The sequence below is a fragment of the Watersipora subatra genome, chromosome 8 (genome assembly GCF_963576615.1).
Source record: "Watersipora subatra chromosome 8, tzWatSuba1.1, whole genome shotgun sequence".
In the NCBI taxonomy this organism is placed as follows: domain Eukaryota; kingdom Metazoa; phylum Bryozoa; class Gymnolaemata; order Cheilostomatida; family Watersiporidae; genus Watersipora; species Watersipora subatra.
The window spans coordinates 46,000,344-46,023,543 of NC_088715.1; the positions used below are offsets into that span (position 1 = coordinate 46,000,344).

General features: G+C 32.9%; 1 protein-coding gene across 1 annotated transcript in view; it reads right to left on the minus strand.

Moving 5' to 3' along the window:
- Window positions 1-22,899, minus strand: part of LOC137402631 (golgin subfamily A member 6-like protein 22) — a 39,175-nt gene extending 16,276 nt beyond the window's left edge. Inside the window, exons 1-12 of the mRNA XM_068089137.1 lie at window positions 22,740-22,899; window positions 21,981-22,076; window positions 20,744-20,848; window positions 17,578-17,847; window positions 16,595-16,678; window positions 15,237-15,311; window positions 13,108-13,194; window positions 9,033-9,086; window positions 8,083-8,157; window positions 6,754-6,807; window positions 6,479-6,532; window positions 5,546-5,620 (exon numbers count right to left, since the gene is read on the minus strand). Of these exons, the coding sequence (XP_067945238.1) occupies window positions 5,546-5,620; window positions 6,479-6,532; window positions 6,754-6,807; window positions 8,083-8,157; window positions 9,033-9,086; window positions 13,108-13,194; window positions 15,237-15,311; window positions 16,595-16,678; window positions 17,578-17,847; window positions 20,744-20,848; window positions 21,981-22,076; window positions 22,740-22,899 (1,189 nt within the window). The remainder of the gene's footprint in view (window positions 1-5,545; window positions 5,621-6,478; window positions 6,533-6,753; window positions 6,808-8,082; window positions 8,158-9,032; window positions 9,087-13,107; window positions 13,195-15,236; window positions 15,312-16,594; window positions 16,679-17,577; window positions 17,848-20,743; window positions 20,849-21,980; window positions 22,077-22,739) is intronic.
- Window positions 22,900-23,200: the final 301 nt, after the last annotated feature.

Genomic DNA, 23,200 nt, shown 5'->3' on the forward strand with positions numbered 1-23,200 from the left:
TACATCAACCGAACTATCTAATGTGATGCAAAAGAAAAAAACTTTGTGAGTGTGATATTCCAACAATCAACCTTGAGAATCATGCATTTTGAATTTAAAATATTTTTCCAATTGCGATTTAAATTAAAAACTAAAGCAAATCAGTAAATACATGACTTCAAGCCTTCCATAGTTGGGGGTGATATAATTCTATTGTCTATCATAATTTTCTTCTGGTATAAGTTGCTTATGGTTAAATTGCATATAAATTGTCAAAATAATAAATTTCTCTTGAGAAATTGAAAAAGGTTTCATAAGAAAGATCCTTCATATTTGTTTTAAAATATAACTGTTCAACTCTTTTTAAATTCGATAGTCTGATTAAAGAATTAATTTGTGTTCCATATTACAGGTTGTTTTTCATAATGTTATCAAATAAATCATTTGACAATATTGCCCTATGTCAGTATAGCGTATGATAATAGTAGTCTATGGGAACAACATCAATTTAGATGAAACATTTTAAAAATATGATTTGTGTTGATTGTTAGCTTTTGTTCATTTTATTTTTTCTATTTAAGACGCATGTGATAACTCTTTGGAAACTATGCAGTGATTTGATGCACTGCGAAAGCTGTTTAGATAGGCAAATATGTACGCATTTCCTTAAAAAATGGGCTTAGTGAAAATCATGTGATCTGAAATGAACGTGAGCACGACTATCATTAATCCAAAACAAATGTAATATTTCCTGTTTGAGGCTAGCTAGGTGATGTTGCAAATAAAGTTTAAAACCTGGCACCTGGGTAGATTCTTAAAAACTATTTGCAGTGTCTGGAGATTTTGAAACCACCATAGCATTTACAACATGTCTCACTTGCTGAGTCTGATTGCATTTTAGCTAACCATAAAGCTTTGCGCAGAATAAAATATTGTAGAGCAAAGTAGACAGAAAATACTAAATTCATCGAATATTTGTAAATTATATATGCTAGCAAGAGCAAACTTTATGAGAGTAAACATTTGATTTGTCTTTGATTGGTGTATAAAGCATCGAATGTTATAATCTTGTTATTGTATATGACCAGCAGTACTGAATAAGTTTCTTTGTTCTCCAGATTTAACTCCTGCTTCTTTGATATTACATAATCATAAGCAAGACACTACAGGCTCAAGGTATGACAGGCAAAGATTGAGAAGCGATAACAGGTTGGGTCAGACAAATCGCAAACAGCATCAAAATTTCACTAATGCCGTGAGACATTTTCAGAGTAATTATGGAAAAAAGAGCAACTATCAGTAACACAAAGTACATTTAAATGGGTTTTCCAAACATTGAAACTGTAGATAAAATTTACAACCCAAGTTGTCAATGACCAGTTATAAAATAATTCTCATAAAACTGATTAGTTCAAATTAGCAATCACAATAACAATAGAACAATAAGTAAATTATTGCACTATTGATATCTAAAATTAGTTTGCTACACTGCAATCTATAAAAAATTCTTGCGAATGTCAAATAGGATGTTTCCATGTGAAATATTTGACAACATTGATCTATGTCTGTATAGTTTATGACAACAGTGATCTTTGTGTGCAACATCAATTCAGATGTAATATTTTGCAAATATGATCCGGCTTGATTATTACAGGTGGTTCACTTTATTTTCTCTATTTAAAACATATAACATTACTCTTTGGCGCCTGAGCAGTAATTTGATGCATTTTGAAAGCTATTTATATTGGAAAATAAGTACGCATTTTCTTAAAAAGATTGGCATAGTAAAAACCATGTGATTTAAAGTGAACGTGAACATGAGTATCAATAATACAAAACAAATACAATTTGTTCTGTTTGAGGCTAACTGGGTGATATTGCAAAGGAAGTTCAAAATCCCGCGCCTAGGTAAATTATTGACAAATTATTTGCAGTGTCTGTGAAATTTACAAGCTACTATTTTATTAAAAACATGTCTCACTCACTGCATCTGCTTGGTTTTTAATTAACAATAAAGCCGTGTGCCAATAGAATATTATAAAATGGAGTAAATGGAAAATAATAAACTCATTGAATATTTGTAAATTGTATATGCTATTGAGCACAAATTTTATGGAAGTAAACATCTTATTTGTCTTTGATTTGGTGTGTAAAGCATCCAATGTTATAATCTTGTTATTACAGATGACCAGCAGTACTGAATAAGTTTCTTTGTTCTCTATATTTAACTTGTGGTTCTGCGATGTTACATAATCATAAGCAAGACACTACAGGCTAAATGTATGACAGGCAAAGGTTGAGAAGCGATAACACGTTGGCTCAAATAAATCTCAGATAGCACGAAAATTTTACCAATGCTGTGAGAGTTTTTTAAAGTAACTATTAAAAAAACAATCAACTGTGACCAACAAAAAGTTAAAAAGTCGGTTTTTCAAACATTAAAATGTAGGTAAGCTTTCTAACAGAAGTAGTCAATGGCCAGCTATAGAATAATTCTCATAATACTGTTTACTTCAAATTAGGAATCACAATAACAATAGCACCATAATTAAATTATTGCCCTATCGCTATTGATATTTAAAATTAGTTTGTTACAATGCAATCTATAAAAAATAATTGCAAAGTTTTAGGAACAAAATTAATAATAGCATCTACTATAGATTTACAAATACTACAAATAGATCTACTACTTGGTTTTTTTTTGGTGATCAACAGAATTTTTGGTTTCATTTTGTGTTTTAATTATAAAAAATGTTTTTTTTTATATTGGTCTAACTTCTTTAGATTTTTTATTGTTGTGAATTTTTACAAATAGGTAGCAGCCTCTCTTGCTTTATATAAAACAAGCAGATTGCCCGATTTTGCATGGGTAATAAAAATGACGTTTTTAAATAAAGCTTTGTTTTATTTCTGCGTACTGCATTTATTTCTGTGTACTGTTTATATATTTGTGTAATTCATACTGTGCCTGTTTCAGTCCTACTACAGCTCTCTACTGATTGCAATATTCTTGCTTAGCATATCAATCAAGCTTATGAGAGAGTCATGTAAGTTATGCATTGTTATGTTAAAACAATGCATACTTGTTATAAATAAACATACAATAAAAGACAAAAAGACGCTGATATTTATATATAGATTTTCAGTATGCATTGCTTATTTGTTGAGACGTTAGCTAAGCGCATTTGGCTTTGTATCGTATAGCAAACAAAGTTTCATGCATTCACTGAACCGTATTAGGCTCTTACATATATACATTACTGAAATCCAGCTAAAATTATATATGATGAATACTACAATAAAATTAAAAAATTTTTTATCTTTTGCATTCCCATGAACGAAGTAGTAATAAACATTAAAAAAATCATTCATGTCGATGATTTTTTGCGTTCAGTATTTCATACCCATTTAACACCCCAAAAAATCTTTTTATTGTTAGCGAGTTTACAAAAAAACTTTGTATACTTAACTTTTTGCCAATTTCATGAGCTCGGTGGACAATTTCATGTGCAATTTCAAGTGCACACTTTCATAATTATGCTATTAAAAGTTATGCATGACTTCATTTCTACTTCAAACTCAGTTCAAAAGTTCCATAGTTGTCTATGAAATCTTTGTTGAGTAATAAATATACATATTATGACATTTTTTTAATTTACTTTTAGGAACTATTAATTCTACACATGTATGATGTACAAAGGATAACTCAGCATTAGGCCATTAGCGATTGGCATAAACAGACAACAAATTTAATTACGTTACTGAATTAATTTTGTTGCCGTATCTCGTTTTATACTGCTAGCAATGCCAGTCATCAACATATTTACATTGCGTCAGCATGAGTTAACTATTATAAACAAAAGTAAAAAGAACAAGTGAGGTGATGGCAAGCACTTTTTCAAAAATCCAAAAGCCAAAAATAATTAAATATATTCATTAAATGTTGGCACTGCTGCTTAGTTTTGCACATTGATAACCGCAATTGATTAAACTTGAAACTTGTATAATTCCATTGTTTTCAAGCCATACATAAAAAGCAAGCATAGGGACATAGGAGTTAAATTACAATCAAGCTTTAGATAAAAAGATTGGTATTGTCAACATACTCAATATAAACTTGATGAAATATATATATTTTCTAAAACAACTATAAGTATTTTCAATGAGGAGCGATAAATGTATTGCAGAATTTTCTATCTAGCTATTTCATTCTCAAAATATATACTACCTTGTCAATCTTTGTAATTGACTCTGATCTTTTAGTAGCAACGAAAGTTTTTTAAGACTATGTGAAATTAACCTGAGATTTTATGCAGCTATAACTTATGTAAGAAATGTACGTAATGAATTAAAACAAATCTTTTGAATAATAAAGCGCAATTTTTTTTAATTGCGTATAAACTACAACCATACTAAAATGAAAGCTAATAAGTGAAGAAGGATGCATATGTGAGAATATTTGAAAAAGTACAAGAGCTCTCAAGGATTATTAAAGGCCTGAACTATTGAAGGAAGCAAACGAGACCCACTTTCAAATGTCTGCTGAGCGTGTATAACTGCTGACCAAATACATTATAATGTAAAAAACACTTTGCAAATGCTAAACTACAAAATACATTTGTAATGCAGAAGAGCAAATATAGCCTTTAGCTAAACATAAGTTCAAAAATAGTGTAAACGCTCAATTTGCTTCCGAAGCTACATTAAAAAAAACTCACAAATATTGTGACTTTTCACTCACAAATATTGTGAGTTTTCATCTCTTGTAATTTCATTCTTGTAGAAACTCGCAAATATTGTGAGCTTTTACAAGGTAGAAATTAGCTCCCCAATAAGATATAATGTCCCCAATTGTTAGGTAAAAAGTTTCTATGAGAAGAAAACTCCGAAAATATTTGCCTACTAACAAATGGAAACAAGTCAAATGTGTGTGAGAATTTAACAAACTTTATGGGGACTTACATATTTTTTCACACACCCACACTCACAGATGTTCTCGTACAAATGCAGGCAATTGGGGACAGTGCTCAGATTTTGTCGGGAGTTGGATTAAACTATATATTTTTTAGTTTTTTATAAGAAAAAAGGGGTTAAAAGATTGGGGACGTCCCCAATTTCCGAACGTCCCCAATTTGTCTGTTAAATTCCGGTGTGAGTCCCCAATTGCATGCATTTACAAGTTCACGCACATCGGGCACACGCATTGGGCACACACACAATGGGCACACACACATTGGGCACACATCAGGCACACATCGGGCACACACTACACCACACCAAATCACACCAAACAGCGCACACTGGGGCACACACCACTCAAACCACGCACTACACACCATACGCCTGACACCCCACAACACACATCACACACCAAATACCACAGAAAACACTCAACACACAAAACAAAGCACACAACACACAACACACCACACATATTACACCACACACACGCGCGCACACCACACAACACCAGACAACACACACATATGTTTTTAATTGATTGCAATGGTAAAATGAGAACTTCACACAAAACATGATAAAAATATGTCAGACTTTATCTGCATACCAATCGCATGAGTCTTGGCCTCCTTTTTTGACTGCTCATTGGCCAGTTGAAGCTGACCTTTCACTGCTTCTAATTCTGGTCAAAATGAAGAAATAACTAAATTATGTATTACAAGAATACTAACCACATTGATACATTCTCCATGATCGATTGTTCAGATGAGCATAGTTTACAATAAACTCTAAACAATAATAGACAGACTATTTTTATAGATCGTATGGCTGTTGATAAATCTAATAATCTTATTATTTCTCATTATTTCTGTTTTATCCACTTTCAGTTTTATAAATTACATTGCTGTAAGTGGTTTTTTGAGAACTTGGGGACATTTTAGTTACTAACTGATTTTAATAGCAACTTGAAGTTCAAACAATTTCAACTGATCTCTTATTTAACGCATTTAGTAAACAGGCATAAACAGATAAATATATTATGTTGCTACCAATACATCCTAAGTTGGTTTGATTTCTGATATGCATATACAGGTCATTAATTTGGTAACAGTATCAAAGTTTCACGCATATATTCTTCACCAACATATAATGCTAGCAGTTTAGCCTCAAATTTTAACATCAAAAGTGTGGAAAATCATTAGACATGTACTGGAGTTTGTGAGAAGTTCCCGTTTTCGAAATTAACTTCTGCGTAAGAGAGAACTAAATACGTTATAAATTGTGAGCTTAAAGTTTTTCAAAATCTTTTAGCCTTTAAAATTATCAGAAACTATGCATTCCTTTCTTCTCAATATTGTTGGATGGTTTGTAGACACATATTATGGAAGCTCAGATAAAGATACACATGTTAAGAATCTCCTTATCTCAACTATTATTAGCAACAAAGCTATAATGTTTTGTATGTAACACTAAAATAACCCGCTGCAATAACATCATCTCTGGTTAAACAACTACTATAAGTGAGGTGAAAACTTCTTACCTACTGTTTGCTTCCTGGTCTGATCCTTTAGCTCTTTTTGCAGCTTTTCTATTTCTACAACATATAATAACTACACTTACAAACTCTTGGTATTAATGGTGTTAGATTTTGGTGCAAAAATGAAATTTGTTCTCAAAATGAAATTCTAAAGTGAAAAAAACAGACAAACTAAACCATTGTTGAAATTAAATTTTTTTTCAACTGATAAAAAAAAGAAAAGCATCATTTATTTATAATTATTATTAGGAAAACAGAGGTGATTGTTTTATTCATACCTGTGGCATGCTTTTGAGCTCTTTCTGTAAGTTTGATTTTCTGCTCTGTCAAATCTGCAAAGTACATAGAAATTTAAATTGATTCAGTAATTTAACAAAATAATTTTTTTATTGGTTTTTATACCCTATCTGTAATTATAGTGGCGTGAAAGAAAATTAATTTGATTGATGTCAGCTGTGCAGCTGACATCAGAGTTGGCTTTTTGTCTAAAACAGCAAGTGGTTTTGTATCATTTGAAAGCCTAAAAAGCGTACAAAACAATGTTACTTGAGATTTTAAAACTTTAGGCTATACAAGTATCATTAACTTTAATAATTTTTTATGTTGAGTATTATATTCTTGGCCCAACCATAAAAATTTTTTTGTTAGAAACACTTGGTTTTAGTCTTCGAGAAGAATGGTTTACAATCTGCATTATGTTTTTTATGTTTTCAAATATTACACAAGTTGGCCGGCATTATCTTAAATAATTACATTGGCTAAAACAGTCAAACCTAAAGTGATTAGGGTTATAAACTAATGCAGTTTATCGTTAAGCGTAACATTAACATTAACATTAACGCGTTTAATGTGCAACGTTAAGCGTTTATTGAGCTGGTTTCAAACACTGCTATTATTTTAGTAAAGATTTAGACTACTGGCTTATGCGGTAAGTCACTCAAATGCATTAGGTAGTTATGTTATTTCTCACCTAACGCCGAGCATTCAGCAAGTCAAGGAATAAAAAGAGTGACATAGTATATAGGTGAATGTGACTTGTCAAAGAGAGAAGAGGAATAATGGAAAATAACTATATAGTTATTGGCTGAAACTGTTTAAGATAATAAAGAGACCATGAAAACCATGAATAATGAACAAATAAACAACTACTCACTGCAGTCTCTAGCCACAAACTAGTCTCAGACAATTTTTTGTAAAAATGTAGACTAAAGTCCGTTGTTGAAAAGTAACTGAAAGAATCTGAAGTTCTTTAGCAATTTTAATTACTACCATCTCTCATTTGTTCATTTTAGTGTTCAATTGAAACTTTTAATAATGTTGATGCTCGCATCTGTTCACAGATAATTCTGTGCACACATGTGCTCACACACATGCATGCACACACGCACGCACGCACACACGCACACACGCATGCACACACGCACACCCAAGTACACTAACACACACATGCACTCACACCACGCACCGCGCGACACGCACCACACGACACGCGCCAAGCAACACACACTATGCACCGCGCACACTCAGATATTTTCAAACATGATCCAATGGTAAATTGAGAACTTTACCCAAATTATTCAAGACTATATTAGACTTTATCTGCATACCCTTCGCGAGAGTCATAGCCTCCTTCTTTGACTGCTCATTGGCCAGTTGAAACTGAGCTTTCACTGCATCTAATTCTGGTAAAAATGAAGAATTGACTAAAGGGTTACAAGAATAATACCCACATTGAAATCTTCTCCATGATCAGATGTGCAGAGCATACAATACATTCTAAACAGTAATAGATAGAATATTTTCGTAGATCATGTAGCTGTTGATAAATCTAAAAACTTTAGTATTTTTCATCATTCCTGTTTTGTTCACTTTCATTTATATAAAGTGCAATGAAGTGAGTGTTTTTTTTTGGAAATTTTACAGTATAATGCATCTATTAGATAGACATTATTGAATGATTATATCATGGCACTGTGTTTACATGCCCAGTTTTTTTAATTTCTCATCAGCATAGACAGGATATTAATATGTTAATAGTATCAATGTTTCACACGTATCGTAATCACCAAAGTATAATGCTAGTATTATTTCCCAAGTTTTCACTTCAAATTTTTGAAAAATCAGTATACATGTATTTGAGTTTGTAAGAAACTTCAGATTGCAAAATTACAGGTAACTGCTGTGTAAAGGATATCAAATTATGTGACCTAAAGTTTTTCACATTCTTTTTAGCTTTTAAACTTATCAGAAAATATGCAATGCTTCCTCCTCAAAATTGGTAGGTGGGTTTGTAGACAAAGTACTAAGAGAGCTCAGATAGACACATGTTAAGGATTTTTTTTTATCTCACCTACTAGTCACCCCTTCATCTCACCTACTAGTCACCCCTTTATCTCACCTACTAGTCACCACTTTATCTCACCTACTAGTCACCCCTTTATCTCACCTACCAGTCACCACGAAACAATAATTTAATGAACAAAACACTAAACTAACCCACTGCAATCACAACATCTGGCATTAAACAACTACTATAAGTAGGGTAAAAACCTTTTACCTGCTGTCTGTTTCTGGGTCTGATCCCTTAGTCCTTTCTGTAGCTTTGCTATTTCTACAACATATAATAATAATACTTGCAAACCTTTGGTATTAATGGTGATTGATTTTGTTGCAAAGAAGAAACTTGTTGTTAAAATTTGAACTTGAAAGTAAAATCTCAAAGTGAAATCTGAAAGTAATCTCTCAAATGGTATACAAAATTAACGAACAGACGAGTATAATTTATTTCATCTATCATTAAAACAATTCTATTAATTATAAAAAAAGCTTCTCTCAGAGCGTTATCTTTAATTAGCTAAACCAAGGACCCATAAGTGAGATGTAAGGATAAGAAGAAAATTATTCCTGTAGGACTTTTAACGATATGATACGCTTCAGCCTGTCGATTAAAAACAAGAAAGTATAAGAAATCTTTGAAGACAATGTTACTTCAGCTTTTAAATCTACAAAACTTTAGAGTATTATTAACTTAGTAGTACATACTATGCTTACAGACAAAATGATTTATTTGTAAAAAAAATTTTTTTTTGTGTTGGACTGGCTTATGTACTGCAGTCTGCATAATTTTTAATATTTTTAAATACAGTATTCAAAACAAGGTTAGTAATATATCAAAAGTTGCAAACTACTGGCACTCTCTTATTCTGCCTGTAGCTGATCAGCCTGCAAGTGGCTTAAAAAGAAGATTTATTTAATTCTGCTAACTTTTTTGAGTTGATTTAAATAACCTAGCTGCTACCTAGCTGTCTCGGGGTGCTATCATTGTAAGTTGAGCAATTTTTCTACTAGCTGATGTAAAGGCAATATCTGTGGCTAGTTTATTAAACATTTTACTCTACAAACACGGTTGTGTTAAAATTTGAATTGATGGTAAGCAAAATTCAAAAAATGAAAGAAAATTTGAACTAAATATTTGGTGGAAAAGCTGAAAAAAATAGCAAATCAGTTAGCACCGTAATTTCGGAACGAACTGGCGGCAATGTCTCACAGAAACACTGTATGTATAAAATTCATGCAGATACCATATGCTAAGGAAAGAAACAAACAACCAACGTTAGAGCGCAAGGACAGCTAATAGATAGGTTTGCAGTTCAAATATTTAATACAGTTGACAGCCGTAGATGATGAAATGATGCTTAGCTCTATGTCCTGCTTGTTTGCAACAACTTGAGACCTAACAAAAACTTCAACAACTATCAACAATTACAGGCCTATCAATTACTACAACGCTAACAACAAACTACAACAACTAACAATAACTTTAACAACTATCAACGACTATCGGCTTATCAGTAACTACAACTACTATCAACTACTGTTGGCCTAACAACAGCAACAACCACTATATTTGGCACCTAATTCAAGGCCTCCTCTTTTAGAGTAAATACTTTATAACCGTTGAAATAAATTTAATAAATGTCTCTGCTGTTTGGTTAACTCAGATAAATCAACTTATTTATTTTTCTTTCAAAACTGTCTTTTGATTTACATGCATCTCAAAGTCACCATCTCCTCAGTCTCCAACATTTCTTTACTTACGATTTTAAGAATCAGGCTTTGGCAATTCATTTATTAGTAATTAGATTTGAGAGACGTAGTGATTGGTAGGAATACTTATTAAAGAATGTATAAATATATATAAATGTATATAAATTTATATAAATACATAAATATATATATAAATATACAAATATATATATATAAATATATATATAAATATATATATACAGTCAAACATGGATAACTCGTCCACGGATAGCTCGAACACATGGTTAATTCGAACATTTCCTTTGGTCCGTTCCCACGTAATGATAAATTGCTATAGATAACTCGAACTCAACACTGTTAATTCGAACTGTTTTTTGCTCAACAGCTACCGAAACGGTTGTTTTCGCTTTAGAAAATCACTTTATTCAAAGCCATAGAGGTAAACTTCATCTTTTCGTAATTCATAAGTGTCGTTATTACCACCATCGGCAAAATATTTTTGTCAACGACTTTTCTAAAAGTTTGGTGAAATTTGATTTATACTGCGATACGATGAATAGCGCGGGCTAGCCGGGTCACGCGCGCAAGAATTTTCGCCACGCACATACAAAACAAAAATCGCATGTTGTTTTGTATGTGCGTGGCGAAAATCCTTGAGTGCGTGACTCGGCTAGCCCGTGATGAATAGTTTTCCGACGTTGATTCCGTGTTGAATCAACGTCGGAATTTTGAATGTTTAAAACGTCTTAAAAAATGTTGTAATTAAACGTATACGTTGTCTGAGCTACAAAAAACTATTCATCGTTTGACCTAAACACAGAATACGTGTGTACATTCAATAAGTATCTATTAAAAAAGCGTGAGTGATATAGAATGTACCGTAAAACCTCGTAAAACTTCTAATTGAACTGCCTCGGAGTGTTGCTCTTAACGAATCCCAGGTAAAGTAAGGTAATCTGCATAAACTTCAAGAAAAAACGGCAAAATTGATCGTGGGTAAAACCCCAAAAGAAAAAAATGTCTTTTCTTTTGAGCATTTCAACAACGATCAAGTTTTGCCAATGTCAATCTGAAAAACGTCCTGGCAATAACATCACCTCAAACAACAAACCAATCTCAAGTGATAGAAAAATCTCTATACTTTTTCATGAAAACGTTTTAAACTTTACATTAGAAGCATTTAATTTGAAACAAGCCATTTGTGCTTTTGATTTATATTATAGTTTGTATATGTACATGTATCTACTAATAAATAAGTAAATATATAGACTTGTGACAGTGCTCTGATAACTTGAATGCTCTGATAATTCGAACACTTTTGCTCGGTCCCTTGAAGTTCGAGTTATCCATGTTTGACTGTATATACATTTGTATATATATATATGTATATATGTATATATAAATATATACATATATATATATATGTATATACATTGTATATAGCTACAGCTAAAGCTATAGCAGCGTGCGCTATAGCGCATGCTGATTATTTTACAAATGTGGCCACGCGTTAAGATACCGCTGTTAAGAAATATTTTTGTAAGGTTCGATTGCTAAATCTTGGGTCAGGGCCGATTTTTTTAAGCAGTCAATTATATTGTCTCTGTGGGAAAAGGCTTAAAATTATGTCTCTGTTCGCTTAAACAAAAATTGTACGGTATCTCATTTTTACATTTGTACCGGTATCAAGAGGTATTCAAAATTTTGATAGATAGCTTCTGGTCAGCAGCAACCTTTTTACACACACACACGCGCACACGCGCACGCACACACGCACTTCTATGCAATAATTGCTATTATTATATCTAAAATCTTCAGGATTTTGTTTTGTTTTCTCAGCTCGTATTAATTGTATCCCTACCAAATAATCTTTTATTGTAATTGTAGCAAAACAGACTCAATTTAGCTTTTACTTGCTAAATATTTCACACTCACATCTAAACCTTGGTATAGTCGTTTTTATTTTTTATTTTATTTTACATCCACGAAAAATTTTCCTCATGATATGAATTTTAAAATTTGTTTGACAAAGTTGGAAAACTTTTTCAGTTGATTATATTATCTCTCCTAATTTATTTCAATTACGCAAAACACTTTGCTCATGATATGCAGTTTGAAAATTAGAATGGTAAATGCTATTATATGTTAAATACAATTCAATTTTCTGTTCAAAAAAATTTTTATTACTGGGGCAAAGCAGGTTGTACAGCTATAGTACTATATATAAGAGTCTATTAGAGTCTATATATATGTTCTATATAATGTCTCAAGAAGTTCTAAAAAAGTTCTATGAAGGTTCTATAAAACGTATTTAAACCAGAGTTGTTTTTAAACATATTTCTATTTTTGGGTCTTATAAATTTAGATGCCGAAGACCTGACCAATGATTATTTTAGCCATACAACTGCATGTCATCTCATTTTAAATTAAGTTGATATGAATGCAGCTTTGCTGACCTAAACTTTTTTACCGAACGTGTCACTTTTTGTTTTTAAAGAAAAAGATATGTAAAGCAAAAATAACATGAGATAAACAAACTGAATATTTAAAACTAAATATTTGCATGTAATCAGCTTGACACTTACCTCTTCCTTGTTGAACAGTTAAACTTGCTTGAATGTCTAATTCTCTTTTCAACTGTGTAATATCCGAAATGTTCTTGTCCAGTTTATCTAAGTGTACAAAATGCAATATATATTTTTAGTCATTTCGGAATTAAATATCATACATAATACATAGTTATTTTATATTATTGTTTGTTATGTCTGTTTTGATACAAAGAGTTTCAGATTCTCAATTATCCATCTTATCCATGTACTTGTAATATAATGTAATAGCTGTAAACATATAATATAATACAGCATAATATTATATGATAATGAGCTTCAAAAACAGAGTTTAGACTAAAAGTTAATAATCATTGAGATAGCTAAATGTAGATCACTGTTGACAGTCTATAAAACATATAAAACAATTTGTTGGTTTAAGAAATCAATAATTAAGTTACGTGTATGAATGGCATCAGAGAAGACGTCTTTAATAGTGAAGCTACAGTCTATATAAAAACTGTACTTCATTTAGGCGAAGTTTTTGCTGTTGTCCATAAATTGATAAACAGAAGTTAATGTTCGTATCATTAATGAATTGTACGTAAATTATTGTGTTGTATTCATGTTTTATATGCATGTGTATTTGCTGTTATAAGTTTAACATTTCCTACTTCCTGAACAGGTCATAAACTCTCTTAATAAACACAGAACAAAAAGGACTGCTGGCAAAATCTAATTAACTTTCAGCACAATTTAACATAGTAAAAGTTTATTTATAGCTGTGTAAACACTGACCACTAAACATTGTTTTTTAAGAAGTATTTCAACTGTTATTGATAAATTTATAACTGCCGGTCACTGCCTTGCGCCTTATCGCTTTTTTCTCTTCCAAGCTTTCTCTGTTTATTTATTTTTTATGCCCCAAGGATGGTAAAGTTGAAGTCACAGAGATTAAACCTCTGAAAAAAAAATTGTTTGATACGATAATTTTTGCTGTAACTTTACAGCTAAAATTGAATAGTATGTTTCATGTAAAAATAAAATAAACCAGACTCTTATATGCTGACACGTCTTTATACTTAGATATACATGTATCATAACAAGTTTTATAAATGTTGAATACTAAACCAAAACGTCTCAGAATAAAATGTGCCGTAATGCACACAAGTTCTGCTATAGAGTGCACAATAAATATGAAATTATTTGTATCAACACCAGCACTCTGACAGTCTTGATTGTTGTGAGAGATTGTCAGTTTTGCCAATAGAGCACAACAAATAAACATCTACACAACAATTTCAAAGCTCTGGAAGGTAGACTACTGATGCAGGGTTAACATACAATTGTTTTTCCAACCTCTAACTTGGGTGAAAAACAGATCTGGGTGTTAAGAAAGTAAAGTCTTCTGGGCAATCAGTATGTTTTCCTTTTGATTATCTTACAGGCTTGCTGTGAGATAATCAAAGTCAGCAAATCTTAGGGTTTGGTAGCATGCTCGAGTCATTAGCATAATTTATCCTGAGGAATGATAAGGAACACCCGAAAGATTGATAAACCCTCAAGGCATTATTAGAGACACTCAAAGTATTATTAGAACAGGATGAAAAAATTAGCAGAAACTTTTAGAAACTTTTTTAAAAACATTCTGGTATTGCTAAAAAAACTTGAGCTAACACCGAAAGACACCCAGGACATGGCCGTAACATGGGCTTGCCTATTCCACCATAAAAGCATAGCTAGGAGGCTTTAGACGGTGACCAGTAGATGCAATGACTATGGCCAGAAGACATCATTGAGGTATTAAGCAATAAGAGATTATTATTGAAATAATCCTGCATACTATCAAGAAAAATTGAATGCATAACTCAAAGATGCCACGGAATGGTTAGGATCAGCAGATGATTTCCCACAGCACCCATAGCAATTATAGGCTGTGCTTTAGACGCCTAGTTCAATTAAAATTATAGACTTAACTTTATTTCCTGTTATATAAAATCTACTAGTACCAGTAACGGACTATGGTTGATGTAATGTTATTAACAAGCCAATTTGGTGACACAGCAGACAGTATTTCTGTCTTGTATTTAGGAGCGATGACCTTCGAGTTCGGTAATAGCAGCTTCTATCATGTCTCTAAACTGTGTTACATATTTTTGGCTAAGTACCTGTCATAAGATTGGTGGTGGTCTTTGTTGTCTGCTCATTGTCTAATTCTAGCTGATCCTTCAACACCTGCACCACTGGAATATATGTCATATTAAAGTAAAACATTGAAGATATTGTATTTTTTTGCACATATAGGTAACCTAAACTCTGAATCCAACATTTTGGGGGCTGATACTAACTTAAAGATTATGTTATAGTATTATTACAAGCTGGCACTAGTTTAATAGTTGTTGTAAAATCCTTATAAAAAACTCGTATTAACTTAAATGATGTTGCACAAACCATCTAACAGGCTGCTACTAATTAACCACTCACTGTATAATCCCTAATACAAGCTATTACTAACACAAATATCATTTTACAATCTTATTAATACTGGCAATCAATTACCGCTTATTGTATAATCCCAAATACAAGCTCGAAGTAACTTACAGATTACTGTATAGTTCCTACTACAAGCTCGCATTAAGTTGCAGATTAATGTATAATATCTACAACGAGCTAGCACTAATTTAAAGATTAGTGTATAATCCCTATTACAATCTTTCACTACTCACTTTTCTCTTCCGCTATTATTTCACTATTCACTATTCGAAATTTGTAGATTTTTGTATATTTTCCCTTATAAAAGTATCAATGTTGTTGCTTCAGTTGCAGCCTAATTTGATATTAACACAAATATAATATATTTTACATATTATATTATTGTCACATATTATATTCAATACTTCATCAACTAATTTATGAAGCAATAAGGAAGTAGAAAGAAACCCTAAAGTTATGTAAATAATTTCTTATCAAATTACACACCTGATTAGATTTTTAATCAGTTTGCAAAATCTTACGTGTATGGCCACGCATAGTCTAGAAAGTCTTGTGCTGGAACAAGGCTAGTATATCTTGTTGACGCAGGCTTCGATTAAATGCTTAGCAGTGATATTATATCAGGAGTTCAGAGGTTTGCATAGTAGTAGGTGTCATTATTACGGTGGACTGTAAAATCTGAGGCTGTTTAAACAAGGTACTATCTATTGCGATCCAGGAAATAAACCACACCTCTTTGGCGAGTGGCGCCATAATTAGGTGCCTGTTATTTTACCTTGTTATGAAATGCCATATTTCAACTAAATGTTAATAAATTAAAACACAACACATTTATTAATGTTTGCATTCAAAAATGCTTTTATTTTAAACAGTTTTAGGTTTCTGAATAATTAAATAATTGAATGATTGCTTTGTTTTATTTTCATGAAAAAAAATCAAATTAAGGTCCGTAAGCACAAAAGTTTAAATTAGTTCATAGTATAAGGACTGACTCTTAATCACTTGCATAAGTTTCCCATTACTGGTTACTCACCTTCGGCTTGGTAACCAACATGCTTGGCTGGTTTCTGTAAGCCTGTCGGCAACTGGTCAGATTCGGGCTTCTGTCTGAGTTCTGCTAACAAAAAATCATCTCACTTTCCTTGACTGCTTAAGATTCAGTAACAAGCTCCAAGATTATTAAAAAACAATTATCAGGAGTGTCATAAATGATTCTAGAATTTCAAGTTACCGTAATATTAAAGGCAATGAAGAAAATATTACAGATACAAAATGAACTTGTTAGTAGCAAAAAGCTGACCATTGACATTGTGACAACTTTAAATCTGACTAACAATAAAAAAGGCAGAGATATATCTCTGTGCAAGAAGTATTTCTTCTCTTTTCATCTTTCTCCCTTTCTCTCCCCCCTTCTCTATTCTTCTCTCCCATTCTCCCCCTCTCTCCTCCTTGCTCCCTCTCTGTCTCCCGCTCTTACCCTCTCTTTCTCTCTCTTTCTCTCTCTTTCTCTCTCTTTCTCTCTCTTTCTCTCTCTCTCTCTCTCTCTCTCTCTCTCTCTCTCGCTCTCTGTCTCTCTCTCTATCTCTCTCTCTCTCTCTCCCTCTCCCTCTTCCTCTCCCTCTCCCTCTCCCTCTCCCTCTCCCTCTCCCTCTCCCTCTCCCTCCCTCTCCCTCTCCCTCTCCCTCTCCCTCTTCCTCTCCCTCTCCCTCTCCCTCTCCCTCTCCCTCTCCCTCCCTCTCTCTCTCTTTCTCTTTCTCTGTCTCTCCCTCCTTCTCTACTCTTTTCTCCCTCTTTTCTCCCTCTCTCTCTCTCTCTCTCTCTCTCTCTCTCTCTCTCTCTTTCTCTCTCTCTGTGTCTCTTCCTCCTTCTCTACTCTTTTCTCCCCTTCTCCCCCTCTCTCCTCCTTTCTCCCCCTCTCTCTCCCTCTCTTACCCTCTCTCTCTCTCTCTCTCTCTCTCTCTCTTTCTCTCTCTCCCTTTCCCCTTCTCTCTCTCTCTCCCTCTCTCCCTCTCTTACCCTCTCTCTCTATCTTGCCCTCTCTCCCTCTCTCTGTCTCTCCCATCTTCTCTACTCTTCTCTTCCCTTCTCCCCCTCTCTCCTCCTCTCTCCTCCTTTCTTCCCTTCTCTCTCGATCTCGATCTCGATCTCGATCTCTCTCTCTCTCACCTTTTCTCCTTTGCTCTCCTCTCCTCTCTCCCCCTCTTTCTTTCTCTTGCTCTCCTCTTCTTTCTCTCCTTTGCTCTCCATCTCTTTCTCCTTGTCTCTTCCCTCGCTCTCCCCTTTGCTCTTTTGTAAAACATACATGCTTTAAACAACTTTTTGGTAAAAAAATTTACCGAAAACAATACACAGGCACGTGAACAAAATTTCACAAACAATAAATGTTTACTGTTACCCTTAACTGCATTAATTTCTCCAAAGGGCATGCCTACAGGCGTTGAAAAATAATTAAATTTTATTTTACTTTTCAATGATGTCTTAATTTTGTTGTCTTTTTCTGTTGAAATAAATTTTCCTTTCTCAAAGCAATTATTTGTAACATAATTTGTAGAGTCAGATTTATTTCAATAAATTCCTATGTCTATGAGTTAGTGAGATACGCGTATTTACGTTTTAGTTAATCTCCTAAGGCCACATGGGTAATATCGTTTCTCATTAATAAAATAATGAGCCACCAAAATGTGAAAGTGGAAAGCTCAGAAACTTAAGAGATTCAGCCAGCTATTCACCGTTAAGTTGAACAAACAGAATTCATAGCTGCAAAAAATAATCTAGCAGTAAATAATCAGGAAAACTACAAATTATAGCAAAGAAAATAAATCAAAAATAGAATTGATGCTCTGGCATATTTCGACAGATGTTACTATGAAAGCCTTTATCAGCATTTTAATATGGCTGCAGGGAACTTTACAATTACCATTTTTAGACAAATACAGATATATAAATAACATTGTTATAACACTATCAGTTATGACAATATTGAAATACTATTCAATAAACACCTATCTCAGCTTTTTTGGACTTTTGAAAAAATCTGTAGGACTCATAGCTTTCGAAGATTTTCGGTGTGTTTTTTAGTATGAAGACAACATTTTCAAATATACTATAATTGAAAGGTTAGGTGACTACAGACAACAGACAACGACTATATAATACAAACAAGAGAATTAACACATCTTCACCACATACATAACCTGCTGAAACTCCTTCTTGTTTAGATTTTAATACGTCTTGAATTATTTTTAATATTTGCTTTTGACTTGCAGTTGCTAAATCTTTGTCCTTATTTGCAAGTAGATATGCAACAGCAAACAAAAAGCACAATATTGAATTCCATTATCTTTACCTGTGAGCTATTGGAAGTATAAAATAATTTTAGTAGATGCTAAATGTAATTAATATAATGATAGTCTTTACTATAATAGATATCCCACTTGGAAATTTGAAAAAAATATTGTTTGCAAACAGGGTTTGAACTAGCAACTTTCAGTTTAGTAGCAAACACTTTACCACGGTAAAAAGTGGGGGAGGAAACTGCTTTTTATGGGACTCAAGCCAATGATATTTGACTACATGACCAGAAACACGAGCAATTGTGCTAATCAACTACCTTTACATCTTTCTGAATTATTGTACACATAGTTATTACACTCAATAAGCTCTTACATCACACTGGAATGCCAGGATATAGTAATAACAGCGACAGCAGTTATTTTAATGATAGTAACTAGTTGCTTAGACACCACAGCTATTAATAATGATACTGCAGCTGAAAGCCAGCAAAAACACTAGAATAAATTCTTGATAAATTAAAATTAGCAAAACACTATCACTATGTTAACCTGTCGCATAAATAAAGTATACACAAAGCTGCTGGCAAATTTCCATAGTGAGCAGAACTAATGCTGCGTACAAACTGCTAATGGCTGACACTTCCAACTTGAGGTCACATGAATTACGTTATATTAACTAGAAATTCCCCTGTCATACAGCCCACGATCAAAGAAATATTGAAAAAAAAGAAAGGGTGCTGATGGTTGAGAAATGCAATATTAGCAGTCAAATGGCACTGCAGTGCAATAACATAACTGCAATGGTAGCTGTAATGTATTGGGTGTGGATGTTATTATATGCAACAAACAACAATAACGAAAGGAAAAGATTATATGTTTATATCTCTCCCCCTGCAATAGGAGAAATGCAATATTGGCCAATATTAGAAATAAAATGCACTGATATTATTAGAATAACCAATATTATTAATATAGTAATAATATAAAACCAATGCACAATTTTGTTTACATTTCAAAACGTCATAGCTAGCAATATCAAGAAGTTGTGATATTTATATAGATTTATAGAAAATCTGTACTACGTAGTCATTGTTCTGTAGTCATCCATACTTATAATTAAATATTGTAATAATCTCATAAGAATCGTTAGGAAAAAATATCATTGTCATTTCCTTTACTTACACTGCGTTGGACACCAGTTAGAATACCAAATACTCAAAAGTTTCCAAAATGTCAGTTACTTTGAAATCGGCAAAAAGGAAACGATTTCTGTACTTCTACGTTAATTACAGAAACCTTCGGCATTTCGACAATGCTATAGACTAGTGAAATGTGCACGTTATTTTTTCGTTAAATGTGCATGGCTTAATGGTTCCATTCTCTGTCGCTCGGCATTTCATTTGGCGGTCTTAACTAGAATTAAACCAAGCTTTTCAAGCATTTTGTGACAATTTTCGTCCAAAATAATCTGTCTATTTGTGTATAATCCGATCAGATGGGTAAGTTTTAAGAGACTGTCGACAATTTACAAAGACTTGGTAATATATTTAAATAGGCTTATATGTGTTTTGTATTGTTATTATACTTTAACGACTCTACAAAATGATGGTTAAATTTGTTGATGAGATTTCAAGACAAGGGTTCGTCGAATTGTTGATGAATGATTTTCGTAAGTTGTGTGCACATGCATTTATCATAAAAACTCTCAAACTTCGCTCTCGCTCGTTTGGTCGTGGGATCACATAACACAATGTAGCCAATATATTGTAATTTTATTATAAAATTCTATTATAGTAATATATCACTATATTAATATTATATAGTATATTAATTTTATATAATAAAATAAAGTCATTATATATAACTATATGATTTTATTAGCCACATACCTTTTGCAGCGGTTGTTGCTTTTGGTAAATCTGGCCATTTCTCCTTTTCTGAACCAGCAGTAGACATATGATGCATGTCTAGCGGCAGCACAGCCGCTGCTCCACCTACAATTAAGGTAAAACAGCAATCATAAAATTACTTATTTTATAGTGAAAAGAAAATAAACTCAAAAACGAAAAAATAATCTGAAAGTGTGAGAATAATTTATATAACATTAATTGTTTCCTACAAAAACTGCAAATGCTAGTCACTTCCCAAGTTTAACCAAAAGAAGATTTTGATATTCTAACAGAGAACATGTAATATCTTTTGACAGAGCTATGCATAACCCTTATAACCTTTTTATATTGCCTCGAAGGTATTGTTAGACAAGGGGTTACTTACGCAATTTTACTTTAATTGTGCAATTACATTTAATTAACATTGGTAATCATAAAGAAAAATAGTTCCTTTTTTAACCACTATTAAGCAGGTTAAATGGTCCAACTTTTCAAAATATAAAATATAGAAGCTAGACAACAGCTTAAGCAAATTAAAAGTATAACCACATTGTAACAATTCACTGGTCCTACTCAGGTGTAAGAAGTCATTCTGCAGAAGCATATGCTTACTAAACATTCAGCAGTTCCGCACTGCAGATCTTTCTTAATCTAATAGAGCCTGCATCAACAAGTAAAAGTTGTTCAAATTAATCTAATCAATTTTGCAGCTTGAGTAATCCCAAAAGTGGTACTTAGACTTTCTTATAGTGTCCTTTACAGTAAACCGTAAAATAAACTGATGCTTCCTGCGATAAGTACCGGGCTACTCAGAGTCATGTTTTCTCTCTGAAAAAGCATATGCTGTACTAATTATTTGCAGTTCCCTGCTGCTTGCAAACATTCACTGCTACATTTACTTTTAGAGTGTCAGCTCTGAGTTCCGGCCTTACTATAAAACCGCTTACAGAAACTGAAGCTCATTAGCTTCTACCCAAAATGTCTACAAAACTCTGAATACGAAAATTAATGACTAACTGCCAAATGTGAGACTCTTCATTTGCAAGGCAGCAAGACTTCTTAATAATTAAACCAATCAAAGCATTTGAGGTCTGTGTTGTTGAGGAAGTGATATTGTTTTGGTTGGCTTTTAACTAAAATTGTAAGAAAGAGCTTACATTATGATCTCCGTTCACCTGTATTTTCTGTTAGATTATTATAAAGCAACTGAGATTTGCTTTCACTGCATGTGAGTTACCTTGATTGGCTTTAGATATCAATTTTCCCAGGATGATTGGAATTTTATTAAGCCTTTCTTCTGCAATGTACTTGCTAGTTCTTGCTGCCTCTGACTCTGTAAATAAAAATCATTTTTACAGTTAGCATTTGTAGAGCAGGTTTAGTCTCGCGGTCTATCAGGCCTGACCTGCAAATAATGAGTTAGGGTTCAATTCCCAACAAAGGCCACTAGTTGTGATGGGAATGACTTACAATCTTGACATGCTGTCCACAGCTTAGCATGTTTTCAATCATCAAGCTTCCCTTACTACTGAACTCAGACAATTATCCTACCAACATGCACAGCTTCTGCGTGCAGTAAGCAGACATATTTAAACATTGAGAGATTCCTCACATACATTGCAAGAGTTGGTGGGCCTTACAAGCAGTACAATATTAGCCATAGACATTTTTTGTTCTGTTACCAATTTATAATTTTCAGTGTAACAAACTTTCTTTTTCATTAAGATTAATTTAATTCCTTAGAAACTAAATATTTTAACAAAATTGCATGTTTGTTACGGAACAAATAAAAATATAGCTACACACAAACACTGAGAGAAAGCTTAATTTTTGCAGGCAATGCAGTCGCAAATTGTTAATAAAACTGTCTATTTATTGACAAAAAAATTATTAGTTTTTGTAGAAAATGTTACATGTTTGCAAGTTCTATTGCTTGTATTCAGTTTACCATTAACGACCGAATAACAGAATTTGATGTGTTACATCTACAACCAACCTTGTTTAGCCCATATTTTCTTGCCATAGCCAAGATCTGGTGCTCCAATCAGTTCTTCTACAGTTTTTCTTGCAACATTTTTGATGCCGAGCAAACTCTTCTGTTGACTGCTAGTCACAGAAGCCAGCAGAACTTGGCAAGTAGCTAAGTGCTGCCCCATAGCAGCAAGATGTAAAGCGGTATTTCCTGCATCATCTTTCACTTTTAAAATGACTTGTCTCTGGCTAGGCAATAAGCTTTTAAGTAAGTGTACTACCATGTCGGTGAAGCCATTTTTAGAACAGTAGTGAAGGGCGGTTCTTTGAAAATGATCTTGTAAAGTCACTGCGACATACTGTTGTTCTAATGTAAATCCAGATAAAATGCAACAAACCGTTTTAATATCATTAGTTATAGCAGCTCGATGAATTGCCGTTTTTAAACCATTGACAGCTGGCACATTTTTTACTGTTTCAAAACGA